Genomic DNA, 14,071 nt, shown 5'->3' on the forward strand with positions numbered 1-14,071 from the left:
ATTTGCTATTATAAATATCATTTTTTAATATATAAAATAATGCATACATATGCAGTTATGCACATCTACATTACAGCAAACAATTCCATTGACATTCTGAATTACATAAGGGCTTATATTATTTAAAATGTGACAAAATATGATAGTTAATACATAAAAACAGCAAAGGGCAGGCAAAAACATCTGGAAGTTAACATTTTCCTTTTGACTAGTGCAGTACATCACAGTGCGGGCAGTGTAACACATCCTAAGTTAAATGAACTAAAGATAAACATTAAGAGATCCACTACACAACTGTGGGGCACATGAAGTAACATTCTCTTATGACATTAGACTTTATTCTACAGTCAAGCACTTCTTCACGGAGCTGACAACTTTAGGCAGCATATTCATACATTTGCACAGCCCATTTTACTATAAAGCATTAAAATCTGAAGATGACAATGAACTAGCAAAAACTAGCAAGCATACTTTGATTTAAATCAAAGTGTTAAAATATCATAAACTAATCTAGAAAAAAGGATGTTTCGGTGAAACATATACTCTTGCTAAAGTATTCAAGATTGAAAATGAGAAACTCAAGACCACAGAACCTTGCCCAGACAGTAGTGCTGCAAGAGCCATCCACGCCTTTGGCAGTAATAATAAGAAGTAACTCAAGAATGCAACATTATTGTATATTTGTAAGTTTCACCAAAAAAGTGAAAAACGGAGCCCAATGCTAGCCATTCTTAATATCTGAATATCTCAAACACCTCCAAGTGAATTTGCATGACTGGAAAATTCTGACGCAGGATAATAAAGAGCATGTATATTGTTTAAGATCCTTGACATTAGATTAAACACTGCTCTATGAAGGATTTAAGATTAATTTCACCAATCTTGCTGTAAAACCGCACTCAGCTCAGAGGACTCTAAAATTAAATAAATTATGCCACTTCTTAATGATCATGTCCGGAAAAATGGTCAATTATGTGCATATTTTCCCCTCCAATCCCTTGTGGATAACAAAGAAGACCTACTGTTAAGAGATCCTTGACATGAGATTAAATGCTGGTCTGTGAAAGGTTTCAGATTAATTTCACCAATTTTGCCATAACACTGCAAGATGTACTACATAAGCACCTATCTTAGGGAACCCTGAACTGAGATAAATTGAGCAACTTCTGGATAATAACCTTCAGACAACTGGTTAATTATGCAGATACTTCATCCTCCCATCACTTTTCTCAGGTGCTAAATAGCATTAGTCAAGAACAATTATGCATGTATATCTAGTTAATAATTTTGAATGTGAAAAAAAAATGCTGTACTTGTTCCAGAGACAACTTAGAGGAAAGACTCAGTATGAAAAAGAATCCAAAACAGAACAATTCACAAAACAAATTCTACTCAGTGAGTTACAACATGAAAATTCAAAATGCCCTCAAATATGCTCAAAGTGACAACAGTATAAAGACATTACACTGAAATTAACGGAGACATTTTTGTTCAGATAGTATTATTTACACATTTGTCCTCTGTATATAAATCCAGTGTTTGAATATCTTGCTGAAGTAAGAGTTTAAGATTTATTTTTTCTTTGTTCTGTGAGGTTATAGTTAGTAAAGCTCTTCATTTTGAAAAAAAAAAAAACCAAATTGCAGGGGCAATTTAACATTCATTTGGACAAAGGATAGTTATTAGACTTACACTTATTTTTTGCTTTCTCTAATACGATCAGGAAACTTCACTACATGATCACCAGAATGATTTCAGTGAATTTAACTCTCTTAAGATCCATGCTAGGCAGGAAAATAAATTTGCACACATCTTAAATAAGGGAAACTAAGCAACAAACATCACATAATTTATCCAAAACCTTCCTTAAAAAAAATAGTCAAGACACCTGTAGATCACTCCAGGAGACAAAGAAGGAAAATTTTTTACTCGCTGTGGTCAAAGATACAGCATGTTTCTGTAACACACAGAAGGACAAACTGTGTTTAAGGTGCAAACCCAAGGAAATCTGAGTTCTACTCTGATCTCCACACCACGTCTTGTTTGACCTAAATGCATATTTTATATTTTAATCAATCTTTATTGATAGCATAGTCCTCACCATCTATATCCCAATTAAAAGTTTGTATCAGTAAAGTCAAAAGCGAGAGCATAAGTTCCTAACCCGTTTTACACATACAAGTACATACATGCAAAAAAACATCCTCCTTATGCAGAGAAGACCCATAACTGTTGTTAAAGCAATGAACCTAGCTCAGAACTTGGGCTACCTCTCCAGAGGAGTAAAATGGAGGAGATGGAAACGCACCTCTTTTCTGCACAACCATGACCTGGCTCCTAATGTTACCAACCTTATCATTACCTGATGGAACTAAGTTTGGGCATCCCTGGCTGTAAGAAGAAAGTCCCACGCTAAGCATGACAATATATAGCAGAAAGGGTTTGAAGCATGAGCTAAGTGGCAGAGAAAGTTTTCTTCTTTATTAGTATGGCAGCCACAACAGCAAAACTGTTCTACCTGGAATTGAGCTACGGTAATCTTAACAAATTTCTCTTGTTCCAAGTAATTTCTTACTATTCAGATGTGCTTTACACGATATACTGCTATTGAATAAAGGGCTGAAGTGATGTCAAGCGCAAATCTAGATTCCTCTGCCTAGGGTTCATCCTGTAAGCAAAAGAAATGCTGGGGATGCTTCAGGCAGTTGCAAGGTGGATATATACCTATTTTTTTCTCTTTAAAGCAGAAAACATTGCTATCTCTTCTCTTAGAGTGGTGACTTTAATGAAGTTCTTGATGTATCTCTGTTAAAGCACCCCTCCTGCTTTCTATACTCTCTGCCATTAACCTGCTTACAGCATGAAGGAAAGCTAGCAAGGAGTTTAGTACTAAACAGTGAGGAGAGGGTTTTGATCCATTTCCTTGATATTGTTCTGCAAGTCATGAAAGAACATCTATCTGTGCTATGTACATACACTAGGAGTTCATAACAAAGCGTACGCAACAATAAAAAACCTGACCATAGACACTGCTTGATCAGGTTTGCTATTATTTGTATTACTTTTGTCAACAAGAGCAAAGAGGGCTTACTCTTTCCAAAAGGATTAGGAAGACAAGTGTGGTTGGCAGCTCTATGAAAACCAGTTAGGTCTAGACAAGCTGACAAACACTTCTAGTTTATAAGGCCAGATGGCAGCTTTAAAGATACCACCATGAACACGAGTGGAACCCTTCACTTCTGAAGCAGTCAATGGCTAGTGCCATACTTCCAAAGGAAGAGGGAAAGAGAGTAACTTCTTCTGATGCTACAGTGATGGACATGCAATAAAAGTGTGAATTACAATGCAGAGAAAAAGACAATGTATCACTCAGAGGCAAGTATCTGTTTTCATGTGCTACTGGTGGCAGTTATTTAGGGGAATCTGGGCACAGTTCATTAGCATGTGACTTATACATCATTAAACAAATAATCAAAATAACTAAAATAGTTTTCTTACCTAAACAAAGGAGATATATCAAAATGTTGACAGGGACAGTTTAAACTTTTTAGCTCTGTTCTTTTTGTCAGAGTAACTTCTAGCAGCATCTCTGAAAAAAAAGCTGAAATCTAGAGAAGACATTCACCAAATTCTAATGACTTCTGCTTAAAAGTAGATACTTATAATTTTACTTTTTTATGGATTTCCACTTCCTGCTTCTCTTCCAGGTGGACACTGAAATACTCTAAAATGGAGACACAAGACTAACTTTCTTCTTAAGGCATTGCTCAAAAGTGCTAAATGAAATACAGAAATACAGCTCGCTGTAGGCAACTGATTATTTACACAGCAGATGAAAACAAAGGCAAAAACTAAAATTGCAGTTGCAAATATGAACATCAAATCACTGAAGAACCACCTGGACAAATACAGATGCACTATTCTCAAAGGTACAGACTTGGCTACCAGAATAGTTACTAGCAGGAAGACAGCTCATCTGAGGAATTCTGTGGTAAAAAACACAGAAGGAAAGATGAAGATCCCACATCCTCTTATAGGAAATCTCAGGGCTTAGAAGGTATAAATGTAAATCAGCTTGTCAATAAAATGCACAGCTACAATAAAAAGAATCAAAAACGTACTATCTGCTAGTCATATTTCAAATTCTAGATTTCTTGGGCAATGCCTGAATGTGTATTTTCTAAAGCACACTATTTTTCCAACACTGAATCCACAAATCATATCCAACAACAAACCTGTGAAGCGTACCCCCACTTCTGATATGACTAAGCACTAATAATGCTCTTCCAAACAATCTTCCGTTTGCTGGAAACAGGCCCCTGGCTAAAGCACAACAGACATATACTTTAATAATCTCTTGATTACCTGGATACAGCCTCGAACACCTAATAAATCTGTCTATTTTTCAAGTGGAGTGGGATTGATTTCCCCAGGGTTTCTTTGTCAGTTCTGTTTTAGTACTTAATATGAAGAGAAAATTATCTGAGAAGGTCAAATCTGACATGAAAAACTACAAGGAGTAGACAGTGATGAAGACTTTTGCTACATTTAAAATAAACGTCCACTTGATTTTTCTTAGGCCCTATCTTCGTTCAGTTTTTATTTAACATCACATATGCTTCATAGCTTGTAACAGGCCCAGTCACAGCTTGGCAACATGCTCAAATAGCCAGGAGTTTCAACATTTGAATAGTAATCAAGTAAAAAATGGGGTGTTTTTTCCCTACCATTTTGCTATCAGTACATAGTCAAAAGTATTTATCACAAACATGACTTCTTACTGCAGAAAATTACTTGAAATGAGAGTTCTGATTAAAAGTTTGAGACATACTGATAATTTTAATCCTCAATCACCTAACCAAGCCAATTTAATGAAGAGATTTTCTATTCTGTATATGTTTCATGTCAACCTTCAATAGTATAAACAAACGCTATATTGACTTAAAGGTAAGTTTAACCGTTGGTAACAAACAGCATAAAAATGTCTTGTTCTAATCCTCTTTGTTCTCTAATTTAAAACCCAAATTGTTAGGAACTTCTACTAGATTTTTCCTCTTATAGTAATGCAGATTTGAAACACTTTTTTTTTTTTTAAAGAATTCTAAAAAGTATAGACAAAAGAACATGAATTTTTTAAAAAGGCAAAAAGACAGCACTAATGATACTACAAATAGTTAAATAATAGACATAGTCAGGTTATTAAAAATGTAGATAATTACATTTAGTATGGATGAATGCAATTATGCATATTCATTTTGATATTCCCTACAGTGAATATTTACCTCAAAGTTTAAAATGCCCTTTTAAATTTTAATGGGAAATCTTTCAAATTACTATATTACTGCACAGCTAAAATATAGAAATCTTATAGTTTTAAGAAGGTGTATTTTTCATATTTATCTATAAAGTTTGGCAATATTGGCAACATAGCATACTGTGCTTAATGCAAAGTCCTATCAATCATCAAGCTTTTATCACAATGTTTAGTTCAACTCTTCATATCAACATCTACATTCTCCCAAATTTCAGGGTCAGATCCTGCAAAATTTTATTCTTGTAAATACTGTACAAGGCCAGTTTTGTCAATTTCTTCGGATATTCTCGTGTGAGAATGTCTCACGTAAGACTTTTTTCATGTTTAATCTCCATTAGACAATGCTACACAAAACAAAGGAAATCAAGCTCAGAGTACTTTTATTCACTTTTGAGAGGAAGTAAAGAAGAGAGTGTATTTTACCTGAGTCTCCACACCTTGCTCAAGCAACCTTTTAGCCTGATTTTCCACCTCAAGACGAGCTCTTGCAATAAACAGAAGGTCATTTTCAATTACTTCTATTCCAGAGAGATCTATCCCTTGAGAAAGGTAATCTATAAAAGCAACAAAACATTGATTACCATGACATCAGATAATGGAACATTTTAAACATGATAAAACATTTAGAAGTTACAGTGAGTTCCAAGAGACATTTTTGCATACAACACTTGACAGTAAAGTACGTCAAAGTAATGTATTATATGAGAAAAACTAAAAATCAAAATATTATTACTCAAGAAAACCTGGATATTGAATACACTCAGTTTACATCACAGCACTTCTCCAGACCCAGACACTGCTGAAGAGATGCACAGCATGAGTTCTAGAAACTCCAGAATCTCAGTCACAGGGCAGGAAGGGACAAGAAGGCATCACCTTGTCCCAAAGGATTAAAAGGATTAACTGCATAATTAAACTTCTCTAACCAGATGTTTGAATAAGCATAATTTGATCTAAAATCTGATTAATAGATTTAAATTATACTTCATATATTAAAATTGTGCTTCCAAACAATCGGGATCAAACAGAAGAACGGCAAGAAAATAATTTTTTTTTTCATTTTTAATCACAGAAACATCACAAAATTTATTATCATCGTGGAAACCACCATCAGTATGGCATGTACAGATTACTGGGCTGGACTGGCGACTACAGCAAGAAAATCTATTCAAACTCAAATTTTGTCACTGGTCGTGTAGATCTGGCCAAATCACTTAATCTTTTGGTAATAGCCACTTAGTAATGAGAGAAACTCCAGCACTTAGAAAACCCAACACTTCATCTCCCTTTATCAAAGGAGGTTTGAATCTGTGACATCCTTTCTCCCAGACACATTCATTTTCTTTTAAAGGGGGCAACATTGTAATGTCTCTTCTGACTATTTAGGCTTTTCACATAGAACAATTTCAGATACAAAACACAACCCAGGGTGTAAAAACGAGGTTTTCACACTCCCTGAGGTCCCTGACCTTTACAGTCATTTCTGTTGTCTCTTTGACTGATCTTGCACTCCTGATCTAACCTAACTAGTGACCTGCCTTTGGAAGAAGGGCTGGAGTATGCCTCTTCCCAGATGTCTTGGATTTCTTAGTGACACTCACTTGAGATGCAGGAACTGAAGATGATTCAACTTCCTTCAGGCTAATGAAGATCTACAACTTAGATTGGGCTAGAACTCAATTCATTTAAATATTATGCAATTACACCCGTAACTATTGCACATTTTTGCAAATCAAACCAACTATGGCCACTGCTCTGAAATCCACATTCCTGGAATATGGAAAACACAACCTGAGAACACCTACTGCTTTAGGCTCCTCCAAGAACAGACACACCTCTCCACTTAAAACTCTGAATTATAACATAAATTAGGTGGGAACTGGATGATTAAATTCATAAAACAAACACTTCTGAACATGTCTGGATGCCTTTGATTAGATCCGCAGAGACATGTAAAACCAGCCTAGGAAGGTACTCAGTGAACCTGAAGAACCTTCACAATTAAACAACACTTTTTTTTTTTTCCTCCTTTTTTATCTTTCTAGATTTAAATCATTCCAATTCCCCATGTCAAGGTAGCCTAGACCTTTACACTACTGCTTATCTCCAAAATAACGCAGGACTACTCTCCTTTACGCATTTTTCAACATTTTGCTCAATCAAGCAGATTGTCCACTGCTTCTTTTGAAATAACCAATAAAACTAACAAAATAATAGACAAAACATTTCAGCCAGTGTCAGATACTTCCTTCTTAAGACAATGTTCCACTATTTCTATTTATAACTAGCCCACTATGACTTCCTAATAAAGTTATCTTCCTTTTATGTTCTCCGAGTAAGTTTACTAAGGCACAGACTTAAATTCTGACTAAGTTAACTAATCTTTTAAATCTTTGTCAAATAACCTTTCACTTTGGTAGCCAGTTATTTTTGTTTATTCACAATAAACAAATCTAAGCTTCAGATTCATTTTAGCAACCACACGTTCACAACTGAACACAAAATTCCATGTGAGTCACTTCACAGCTATGCAGAGAAGAACAGCCCTGTACCTGCATATGAAAAACATCGCATAGGAAACCAAAACAAAAAGTTTAGAGAAATACTGCATAAAGCTTAGCACGGCATAAAGGAAATCAACTCTTAACAGTATGCTATGTCAAATAGGTTTTAGTCTACTAAGAATAGGCCTACAAATGCTTTTGTCAGTATGCGTTTGTTTTAAAATAGATCAGAAAAGTCAAAGGACAGCAGAGCAGCAGGACAGCACACCTCATGCTGCATAGGCTATTAATGAAGCCCTATATGCAGGCATGCTTACAAAGCTGCTTTTGCTAGGGGCTACAGCAGTCACACTCATCCATTACTTCCCTGCAACTTTTTGCTGTGACTAAGCTGCATATCTACAGGTGGCCTTGCATATGAACCTATTAAAACTAATATTAAACTCCCACTAACTTCAATTACTAACCTGAATGAGCAGGTGTCTTGAATGTGAAGACTAGTTTTCTAATCCCTTTTTTTTTTCCTGTGCAGCTGAGAGAAAAAGTACAAAGAACTACCCACAGATTAAGTCTTACTGCCATAGTAAACTCTGAAGTAGTTTCTTGGCAACATGAGATTACAAAAGGTGCAGATACCGCCAAAGACTTGCATAGCCCACAAATACAAGATCTGCCGTGGAGTTCACTTATGTCATAAAATCATATTCCGCAAGGCTGCTTAAACAAAATTAAAATATGGTTCTGATCTCCTAAATCCACAGAAAAATCTGTGGAAAAGAACTAAAAAAAGAGACTGTTTCTCCCTTTGGTGTTTTATCTCAAAATCTAAATTAAGCCATTTCAAGTGCTAAAAATCTAATCCTTCTGATGGTTTTAAGAAAGGAACAGAAAGACCATGCTGCTTTGGCTTCTCCAGATACCTCCATCTGTGCCTCAGACTGGCAGCTACCTCCTGCTAAACTGCCAAAATCTGCAGCTTTGTTCCAAATTTCCTGCAATCCTAACAAAATGCTTTGGGACAATGCATTTCAGCAGGGCTTCAAAACAGAGGGACTTTCTGGGGGTTCAGTGGTTACACGCCCTGCTATGGATGCTCTTAGTTGCTATTCTAACCAGTAGGAAAGCCCTAGCAATCATATTGTACCATTTTCAAAAGAAAAACAGTTTTCATAAGGACAACAGGTCTACAGCAGAAACACCTACAAGTGCTTTCCTGCCATTCCTATGTGAGAGCAGAAGCTGCAACATAGGCAGGATATGCACCTTTTGATAGTTTTTATCGTCTAAGCAGACAATATAATACTAGAAATCTCTACACTTGTGTATTCTTAAGAGTAATGCTGCCATCACGGACAGCACGATGAAACCGAGCAGAAGAGCAGTTGACACAAGGGTGGCCAGATCATAGCCAGAACCACGGTGCATTTAGGATCCAGTTTATTAAGATATTGCGAAGGAACTTGCACATTCCAACCAGTCAATTTTAGTTAGTAAAGAAAGCATGTCACATGAAATACAACAAAGATCATACCAGTTATTAACCCAGGAACCAGCAAATGTAGGATTCTGCTTCAGGTACTTGTGCAATCATTATCCTGTTTCTTGCCGTGCACAGTCACTTGATAACACTATGGTCATGATCAGAGGTGAGGGTGACATGAGCTGTACAGTACTTGTGTCTTCTCAGGAATTAAGCAGACACAACGGCTCATCTCCCAGTTAGCACAGACTCTGGGGCCTGAGGCCCAGTTTAAAACTTGTCAGCTTTCCTTCTGCTTTAACCTTAAGCACTAGAGTAAAACTAATACTATATTAACCATAACAGATTTAGTGAGTATAGTATTTATAACTGTCATCTCTACCTTAACAGATTTAAAAGCACATATATATAACATTTTATTAACTTCGAGAAGACTTGTGTTTTAAATAAATTAGGGCCTAAATATCTTGTAACACCACATGCCAGGGCTGGATGCAGCCATGACAGGCACTGCCCTCATACCAGCATGGCACACAGCATGCTGCTCCAGTCACTTCTCAGTGAAGCCAGGGAGGAAATTAGAGGAGGGAGCTATAGTCCTATAGCCATTCCTCTACCTCTCAACACTCTGATAATTCTACCTTTTTATATAGGTTCATAAAAATAAAGGCTAATCTTTAACTTTCCCATAGGGTGTTGGTATGACTTCCCTTCTAACTATCACACCTTATTAAGATTGGAAAGCACAGCTGGAAATGACTTTTTAAGGACTTAAAATACAGACTGCCTGCTGAATTTTCTTCTTGAACAAAAATATTATATGTCAAGGCAGAATACACTGAGCCCTAGGAATCAGTGACATTTATAATCTACCTCAGCCTAACAAAGGCTTATAACTTTGTATTTCTTAAAGAAAAAATATTTTTGTCATTACAATTCCAAATTTTCTTGATTTACTAAATCTGAACAGCTTTTCTAATCTACTGGCTGAGATGATGCTTAAAAATGCATTTTTTAAATCAACATTTCCCAGATAGTTATGCAAGAGGAGTTTAACAGACATAAATCTGATATGCACATAGTACATTAGGTACTAAAACAATACTTTGAGCAACACGGTTAGCTTTCCTTAATCTAAGTGTTTCAACAATGTAGAATCTATTGTGTGATTTCATTTTTTGACTTCAAACATTGCTCTGTGACAATATATAATGAAGACAGGAAAAAATCTGAATTAAAACTTTCTGTAAGTGTTAAAATATATTTTGGAAAAAAGATAACTATGAAGCTAGCATCCCTCTACGCTCCACAAAAACTGTATTATGCTCTTTATTCAGACTGAGTTGATTTTGAGCTTTTGCTAGAAACTAGAGAACCAACAGAAGTCTACTGAGGACAATCAGGTGCACCAACAAAGAGGAAACCAGGACAGCCAGTAATAAACCAATGTCATTAGACTGTGTCACTCAAGAGGCTACTTGAGCCAAAAGAGAAATCCTTCTGTGGTCTGAGAAGTAACCTCAGTGGCACTAATAAAGAGGGGGAAAGAATGAAATTAGAAGAACTAAGGTAGATTCCCTAGCAGCAAACACCTAAGATCAGCACTGCACCCCCAATGCATAAATACCAAGAATTCAATGACAAGAGGTGTTTCATGGGAGATGGAGGGGTGGGGAATTACAGGAAATTAAGCCATTCCTGAAATTCTAAAAAAAAAACATAGATTTTTGTTTGCCTGCTTGAGGAAGGTTTGAGGCTAATTTTTTTTGCATGGATCATTTGTTTTATTTTGCTTCTGCAGTCTTAGTTTCAAAAAATGTTGGTGATATCTATATCCTAAGGCTGTTCTTTTTCCATAATGAAGAAAAATTATAATTTTGGAAGAAACTACTAATTTAAATTCCAAAAAGTCAACAGGTCCAAAATACCCAAGAGTTCTGCTGGGATTTATGTATGCAGAAGATGAAAGGCTACCAAAACATGTTTATTAAGAAATACTGTAGAAGACTGCTACAGTGCAAAACATTACAGTGCTTACAGCACAGCATTCATACTGAAAATTTCTCTAGCAGTAACATCAGAACAAATTGGTTGAGACTGTCCATTAGAAATAGCATATCAAAAATAATGTCAAACGGAGTAAAGCTGCAATGTTATTATTACTTTAAGCTGATCTGAGTGCAGGCTGCTCTGAACAGAACGCTGTCTATTTTCCACCTCTGTGCCCTGAACCTGCTTCCTCATTCTTTCACTCCAGCCCATCCTCCAAGTTTTAGCACTCATGACAGTTTTTCCTGTTGACTTACTTTTCATCTAAAGGCATTCTCTCATCTGACTCACAATGCAGACACACAGGAGCCCACAGGAGAGGGTAGGAACCCACAGGCAGAATACAACTTCCCCTCTTGGTGGAAGCTCACATGTGCATCAGTAGGAGATGTTCATGAAACTGAATCTAAACTGCTATTAGCAATATTTACTTCTGTTACACAAAATTAGAAGGGACTGGACAGATACGCCCTACGAGGGAGAAGTATTCAGTAACGACAATCAATTTCAGTTTTGAAAGAGATTATTAAATGTTCAGTCTTTGGTCCTACAGCAGTGCCTAGATACAAGCACAAAACAAACAGAGTTGATTGATTTGTTAGAACTGCTGAGGGCCCATCTGATTTCTTTTTCCATCTGCTTCTAAAGTACCTCCATGTAATTCACTAATTCAAATGGGCCACAAATCTAATACAGCATGGAAACTTCCATGGTCCTAATGGAAATGTTAGTTACAGCACTAGCTACTGAAAAGGGAGGACAAAACCCTGTTTGCTTTACTTGTATCTGAACCAACAACCCAGGACACTGCTGGGGCATGAATATGTCAATTTGCTTGTTTTTATCAGTGTAGGTAATATAAAACTAAAACCAGTCTTAGAACAGAGCCTGAGATCCCAATACCTCAGCAGTAAGCCAATGCTCACCCTTTGGTGAAAGCAACCTAACATTTTATATTACATCTTTATTCTCTATGAGGAACAGGCAAGCACCCTAACTTAAAGAACAATAGTCTGCTTCTTTGAGGCACTTAAATTTTCCATGCAGTTGATGCACAGAGCAGCTGGGAAATGGCAAGAGCAGGCACATTTCTAAGACTTCAGACTGGAAGCTGGTGCCTCCAAAAAGAACCTTTCCCCATGTTCTGTTTTAATCAGACTAATTCTCTGCATAGGATGAAATGACTGCCCTACACTCTGCACCAGGCACCAAAGTACTTGATGAAGCAAGGCTTATATTAAACCTTTAAATCAAGTGAAAGGGATTCCACTATGGTTACTATGAAACAATATCTTACAGCCATCTTATACAATGTGAGCTCTTCAGAAAAAGATATTTATTCCTATAAAAACTGCATAGATTATGGTGCCTTGTAAAGTGTTCAAAATAAGTTTGTCATTGCTCTATACTATGTGCCATATACAACATACCATATATTTTAGATATACTGTACAAAATCATTAATTTTGAATTTTAAATGACTAATTTTGAAATTTTTCTGCAGATATTATGAATTCATTATTAAAGAGGAAGAAAATTTTATTTTGCTAAAATGTCAGTTCCTTACAAAACTCCTGCTATCTTTCCTTCCTTTTCCTGCAGGACAAGATTCCTGCAACATTTCCTTTCCTCAGTGAAACAACCAAGAATAAAATCTCTCTCTGCCACTAAAACGCCATTAAGTTCCTATGAATCACAGAACCATCTAGGTTGGAAAGGACCTTGAAGATCATCCAGTCCAACCATCAACCCAACATTAACAGTTCCCAACTACACCATATCCCTCAGTGCTATGTCGACCCAACTCTTAAACACCTCCAGGGATGGGGACTCCACCACTGCCCTGGGCAGCCCATTCCAATGCCTAACAACCCGTTCTGTAAAGAAATGCTTCCTAATATCTAGTCTATGAAAACTGATCTTTATTTAACCAATTTCTTCCATCTTAGAAATCAACTACTCATATGCATAATACAGAAGGTTGTGGTATTTAGCTGTTTGAGCAACAATAAATGAGGCAAAACTGTCCTGCTGGAGCCAGACATTGAGTGGGGCCCATGGCGCTGTATTTCTGTTTGCCTTCTCAGATAGTATGTTAACACCCTTGCTGTTCAAGTCCAGAAAACCAAATAGAATGTATTAGACAACCAGGTACAGTTTCTGATAGGTGTCCCTAGTGAAAGGGGACATTAAAAATAAAAACAAAGCAAAACACTTCTCAGTTTTTCATATCAATCACATGCCAAGACTGGTTTAGTTTTAGAGAAATTAAGTCAACAGTACCAAAATCAAAATGGTGGAAAGCTTATCATTCAAAGAAAGCAAAACTTGAACCACTCATTTAATCACAGACAATTATCTTGTACTGTAAAACAGACCTCTCATCTACATTGTATTATCATAGAATCACAGAATGGTTTGCATCGGATGGGGCCTTTAAGTATCTAGTCCAACTCCACTGCCATGGGCTTGGACATCTTTCACTATATCATGTTGCTCAAAGCCTGACCTGACCTTGAACACTTCCAATGATGGGGCATTATCTTACCTGATTAAAGATTTACTTCATAAAAAAATTGAGAATTCAACACTCTAAAATTAGAGATCATGTAGGTATGAAAGAACTGAACTTTTTCTAGCATGTTAAAACAAAGGGAAAATTTTTAGGTGTACCAGCAGATTGGAATAAGAAGGAATGGGTTGTTGTCCTGCAGCTTTATTTCA

The 14,071-nt window shown here is 36.4% G+C and overlaps 1 protein-coding gene across 3 annotated transcripts in view; it reads right to left on the reverse strand.

The window, feature by feature from the left end:
* Positions 1 to 14,071, reverse strand: part of COG5 (component of oligomeric golgi complex 5) — a 214,829-nt gene that overhangs the window by 116,160 nt on the left and 84,598 nt on the right. For all 3 annotated transcript variants that reach the window (XM_074869976.1, XM_074869975.1, XM_074869977.1), the window contains exon 7: positions 5,738 to 5,868. In XM_074869976.1, the coding sequence (XP_074726077.1) occupies positions 5,738 to 5,868 (131 nt within the window). The remainder of the gene's footprint in view (positions 1 to 5,737; positions 5,869 to 14,071) is intronic.

The sequence above is a fragment of the Strix uralensis genome, chromosome 5 (genome assembly GCF_047716275.1).
Source record: "Strix uralensis isolate ZFMK-TIS-50842 chromosome 5, bStrUra1, whole genome shotgun sequence".
Lineage (NCBI taxonomy): Eukaryota > Metazoa > Chordata > Aves > Strigiformes > Strigidae > Strix > Strix uralensis.